Source organism: Suncus etruscus, chromosome 20 (assembly GCF_024139225.1).
Source record: "Suncus etruscus isolate mSunEtr1 chromosome 20, mSunEtr1.pri.cur, whole genome shotgun sequence".
Classification (NCBI taxonomy): domain Eukaryota; kingdom Metazoa; phylum Chordata; class Mammalia; order Eulipotyphla; family Soricidae; genus Suncus; species Suncus etruscus.
This window is the reverse complement of record NC_064867.1, coordinates 32,465,316-32,471,315: the sequence shown is the minus strand read 5'-3', so window position 1 is coordinate 32,471,315 and position 6,000 is coordinate 32,465,316. Positions and strand designations below refer to the sequence as shown.

The 6,000-nt window shown below is 42.9% G+C and overlaps 1 protein-coding gene across 2 annotated transcripts in view; it reads right to left on the bottom strand.

Moving 5' to 3' along the window:
* Nucleotides 1-673: 673 nt before the first annotated feature.
* Nucleotides 674-6,000, bottom strand: part of TMCC1 (transmembrane and coiled-coil domain family 1) — a 129,525-nt gene continuing 124,198 nt past the window's right edge. For both annotated transcript variants that reach the window (XM_049766509.1, XM_049766510.1), the window contains exons 3-4: nt 5,865-6,000; nt 674-1,867 (exon numbers count right to left, since the gene is read on the bottom strand). In XM_049766509.1, the coding sequence (XP_049622466.1) occupies nt 1,553-1,867; nt 5,865-6,000 (451 nt within the window). In that variant the 3' untranslated portion in view covers nt 674-1,552. The remainder of the gene's footprint in view (nt 1,868-5,864) is intronic.

Here is a 6,000-nt window from a genome sequence, read left to right as displayed (position 1 = left end):
AGGAATAGGAAGCTGAAAACATTTTACACCCCAAGCCTGGGTCCTTCTAACCTGACTTTTCCTTTTCTGCTCTCTAAGGAGAATCATCTGCAGCGGATTCTCTCAGGCAGACAGAATAAAGCTCTGAAATTAAGGATGCTGGGGTCAAAATGCAGACAGAAGATTCCACATTACTTTGGTTTCAGTTATTAGGGGGTGTTAAGAAATAAATTAAGGAAACATAAGGAATTATTTATGACTCTTATAATATAATAGTCTCAATTCTTCTTAACGTCAAACCCAGTAAACAAAGTCGCTGGGTGAACATTTTCCTGGGGCATAGAAACAATTAACTATCCTATCGTGCTGATCTGTGGAAACAGCCTCCCCACTTTCTGCACACCCCATTTCTCTCCAACCAAGCCAAGCCCACGCGGTGGTGGTCAGGGGCGTGGCAGGACTTCAAGAAGCAGCAGCAGCAGCCGAAAGAGGGAGTTGAAACTGCATCTCAAAACAAAGGCAGCAGAGGGCAGCGTTTATAGCGAATCTTCCTTTACTCAAACTGATTCAAGACAAGAGGGAGCAGCACACTTAAATATCCACACGTCTTCATTTAAAAACATCTCTTCTTTATTTTGAAGGAAAAAAAAAATCAAAGACCTCCCACAACCCTTTCCAAAAAATTAAAAAAAAAAACAACCCACAAAAACAAAAAAACCAAAACAACAACCTGGTAATAATAATAACAATAATAAAAAATCCTATTAGAAACCATAAGGAAGCACTGAGAGTTTGAGTATTACATTCTTCAAGTATGCTGTTCGGATTTTTTTTTAATTGGTGTCTAAACACATATTTTAAAAAATCTTAAAAGTGCGGCCAAGGGATTTTGATTAAAATTAAGTATTTAGAGGGCTACTTCAGAATACTGTTGTAGGACTGTGCAGTAATCCTTTGGAGCACAAAGCTCACTTTTGCCTCCTAGCACAGTTTAAGGGCCTAGGTTCAAAAGTGGTCATACTTCCATGGTCAGCACGGACGGCCAACTTGGGTGAGAGAGTCAGGGAGCTCCATGTATTCTTCCACAGACAAGGAAAATCCACCCTGAATCCAAAACTCAGACCTGGAATGTGGCAGGATTTCACAGTAAAGTTAGTCTGGGAGGGGGCGGTGGTGAGCCCAGACGGCAGGGTGTCAGGGTTAACTAGGTTCCCTAATCAGGTTTTCACGTGTTTTTAGTGGGTTTTAGTGCAGTCCTTCCAAGCCACAGTTTAGAATGCCCTTCGGTGTGCTCCAGATGGTTGGTTTATGTTAAAGGACTGTTTAAGAGTTGCATCCCAAGGAAATCATGCTACATAAAAATGACCCAAGATTTTGCCCAAAAAACATCTTGGATAAAATCTAAAAAATACTATTGCAATTGCATTTCTTGAAGAAAAAAACATTATTCTAAATGTAAACAGATTCACTCAAACTCTTGTTGTAGAAAACGCCAGAGTAGGTAAGTTGCTGTCTAATTCTTCGCTGCATGCACTCGCCGGTGGGTGGAGGAGCACTGCCTCTGGTGCCAGCATCATCTGGGGGAAGAGAAGAAGCGTTCCACGTAGCTGAAGAGGGCGTCCCAGTGCTTCCAGAGAAAGGCAATGAAAACCACAAGGAATAAAGTGCTGAACGTCCTGTTGCGAGTTTTCATGAGAGGAACCACGCAGTTGGCTACCGTGGAGACAAAGACCAAAAGGACTGCCATGACTGCCAGGAGGATGTTAATAAGTTTGCCCAGAAGGTTCCGGGCAGTGGCATTCTCCAACCCTTCCAGTTGGACCACTTGCTGCTGCTGCTGCTGTAGCTCCATCTTGGAGATCCGGGTCTGGCATGCCTCCAGGGCCTCCTGGGGGTAAGAACAGGGAAGAGTTAAGCCTCTTGCTTATTAAGTATTTGGAGTAGCTGACACAACCTTTGGGAAGTCAGCTGCATCTTGAGCTATGCCAATGATTTAAAATATGTGAGAGCCTCGAATTTGAGAGGCCAAGAGCATAATTCACCAGCCAAGTAGTTATTATTCACTTAAGCTGCTCTCCAAAGCATTACCAGGAGAAGACTCACAGGAAGCAGTGGTCACACGTTGGTCTGGAACACTTTAATGACAAGACCTCAAGTATAGGCCTTCTGTTTCTCTTCTTTTATTAAAAAGTTATTAGCAATAAGCTATTAGCAACAGAGCACATACTTTGCATGTATAGAAGGCCCTGGTTCAATCACCGACTTTCCCCATCCCCTGCAACCAATCATATAAGTTGCACAGGGCACACAGACTTGTTGACACAAGCATTTTCAAACAGGACAGAGCTCTGGATAGATCCCTCAGTTCTAGTCCCTGCCTTTGAGCGACACTTCCAGTGTGGTTTGTATCCATCTTTTCACTTGTGCTTACGTATGGAGCACATATATGAAGCTACAGAATTAATGAAAGGGCTGGAGAGTACAGGAGATAAAGCACTTACTTGCTTTGCAGGCAGTTAACACAATTTAAATCCTGGCACTACCAGGTACAGGCCCTCTACCTTCCCCCAAAGTATATAGAATCACTTTTCTTCCTGTTGTGATGTAAATATAATCTCATGCTCTTAAGAATTGATCCAAAACCTTTTTTTCTTTTTAACTCAATTATGGGTCTTGGAAGTTTCTGTTACCCCCCCACTTAGGGGGCATGCACCAGACGTGGCTTTTGCCTTCCTGGTGCAGTGTCTAATTTTTTTTCTCCCAAGAAATATCTGCCAGAAGGCCCGTTTAGAGGTCTATTATTGACCCTTTGCGTGGATCACTGGCGATATTTCTGTCATACTTCCTACATGGTAGTAACTCAACATTTTTTCCCTTTAATCCGTTTCTGCCCACTATAGAAATTCGGCCTCAGCTTTCCTGCAAACAAAGAAATGTCGGTACCAAAGCCTGCCAAAAGTTCCCCGCTGGCTAGTTTATTTGTGACTCCTATTTCTAGTATAACCTGGCGCCAGCAGCTTGTTTTTCTGAGTCTAGCTCTATGATGGTAAACAATTATTTCTGTCCCCCCAAAAATCTATTTTCCAGCAACTAGATAAACATCATAAATATTTCTATCTCTCTCCTCCTGTTTCCTTTTAAACCTGTTTTTCTGCTTACCCAAAAACACTTCTACCATCAACCTCCAACAGGGGTCTTTCTCACCTATAGGATAGTCATTTGATATGTAGATTCTAGGCCTGTTTCCCCATTGTACTGCTCTCCTACTCTTTGTTCCTAACTACACCCTGCATACCAGAGCTCTTGCTTAAAAATGTCATCAGCTGAAAAATAAATTTGTCTCTTGTCCCTTGGTCAGGGGTCCCCATACAATTCATTTTGTATGGTCTCATTTATTTCATTTTCATATTTCATATTCGTCCACCTTGTGTACCCGCTTTTCCTAGTGAGAATTATCTAACCCACTAAGTTTTTGCTTAGGGACGCGAACACGTCTGCAGCAAGTTTCTCCAAGTCACTATGTGGAGACCCATGTCTTTTCAACTATTACAGAAACATTTTATAATACACACATATGACACAGCGTGTTCAGCCAGTTTTCTAACTGACAGGTTTGGGTTACTTCTAACAACCTCTAATGAAGATGACATGAGCTTTCTTTTGACATAGCTTGTATTTTCCAAGTCAAGAAAATCCTTATTGTCAATGAAGGGCTTTCTAGCCCCTTTTTTGGCTAGTTTCTAGAAAGAGGGTATTTTGTCCAAACACTAGGGCAAACACTGCCGGTGACCAACTACTCTCAGGTCACAGATGACCATGAGGGCATGGGAGACTTGGCTGATATTCTAACGGCAGAACCTGCTCCCCTAGGTCTTGTCAGACAGCCTTCGAAGGTCAGCCATGGAGCCCGGGTCTGGTTTGAAATGGGTCCTAGTTGGAGCAATAGTACAGCAGGTAGGGCTCTTGTCTTGCATGAACCCATGTCAGGGTTCAATTCCTATGGTACCCCCTCCTCTGCTACCAACCCTCACCTGAGTGAGGACTTACATAGGAGTAAGTCCTGAGCAACCTCCAGGTAGGGTCCAAAAACAAAACCGACCATTAACCAAAAGCCAAACCAAATCAAAAAAGGACCTAGATTTACTGGGATTTGAGGTGAAAGGTAGTAACTGTAGACTGAAGTGAGTTAGAGAATGAATAAAAAAGAGATACTTCCTAGTCTATATCTTGGGGGGAAAAAAGCTAAAACATAAACAGGATCCTAGGGCCTGGAAAAGATGGCAACTGGGCATTCCTTTGATTCTTGTACACTGTCATAATACAAAATGTTCTGAACCACTTTTCTTCCCTGAGAGCACTTTATTTCAAGATGCTTTCAAATGAAACCAAATGTTCCAGTACAAAACATTCTAAGAGGAGGAGGAAAAAAGATACATCCCAACTGGAATAAAAGTGAAATATTCTATTTTTCCTACAGTATAACCTGAGAAATTTCCTAAAACATCACTGCGTTGTGTGTTATTTCACAAACTACCTGACAACTTGCTTTTAAAAGGTTTGAGTTTCAGGAAGCTGGAGCAATAGTACAGTAGGTAGTGCAAAGGCTGCAAAGCTACAACAAAGGCTGCATCTCTACTCTGCCCCCCCAACTGTGAAACTTTTTCCTTAAATATTGACCAGACTTTTGTCTGTTACAGGGGGCATGTCCAAGGGGTCATGTCCAGGTCCAATTACCACTACAAGAGATTAACATTATATATATATCAACAGGGAGGGCACTTGCCTTGCACACAGCTGGCTCAGGTTCAAGTCCTGGCATCCCATATGGTTCCCTGAGCACAATCAGGAATAATTCTGAGTGCAGAGCCAGGAGTAACCATAGAGCACTGCTGGATGTGGCCCAGTCCCCCTCCCCAACACCAAAAATAAGTTTGAATTTTAGAACAACAACAAAAGAGGGCTGGATAGTATAAATGGCAAGGCACTTGCCTTGCACACAGCTAACCAGGGAGCAAGGTTGAATTCTCAGAACTCCATATGGTCCAGAATACCACCAGAAATGATCCATGAGGGCAGAACCAGGAGGACTCCCCAAGCAGAGTCAGGTATAGCTCTCCTTCCAGAAAATTCCCCAACCCCTCCAAACATAATAAAACAACTCAGATAATAAAAATGACCACAGCCATGTTCTTGGTTTATATTCCTGTAGGTATTAAATGCAGGACCTCAGACATGCAAGCATGTGCTATGCCACTGAACCACATACTTTCCTAACCATTTTCTTTTCTTTTTTTTTTTTTTTTTTTGGTTTTTGGGCCACACCCGGCAGTGCTCAGGGGTTACTCCTGGCTGTCTGCTCAGAAATAGCTCCTGGTAGGCACGGGGGACCATATGGGACATCGGGATTCGAACCAACCACCTTTGGTCCTGAATCGGCTGCTTGCAAGGCAAACGCTGCTGTGCTATCTCTCCGGGCCCTCCTAACCATTTTCTAGAACAGTGTTCAGTAGTATTAAGTCCAATGATTCTATTGTGTGACCATCACACCATTTCCACAAATCTCACCTCACAAACTGAAATTCTAAATCCAACAACTCACCCCTCCACCATTCTCCTTTTTATGTTAAGCTAGAAACCATCTTCAAGATTTTTTTGTTTGTTTGTTTTTGGGCCACAATCGGCAGTGCTCAGGAGTTACTCTGGCTCTGTGCTCAGAAATCATTCCTGGCAGGCTCAGGGGACCATATGGAATGCCGGTGATGGATCTTGAGTCTGTCCTGGGTTGGCTGCATTCAAGGCAAACACCCTACTGCTGTGCTATTTCTCCAGCCCCAAAGTTCTTTTATACCATTCTTTTGCTTTGACACCTGATCTTTCATGCTGACCTGAATGTCCCGAGCTCGTTCATAAGATTGATATGCAATCTTTTCTTCCATGCTGGCCAATTCCTGCTTTAAGTTCAAGATTTCATTCTGGTGGAGCTCTGTTAGGTCATTGAGTTGTTCTTCTAGTCGTTCACAT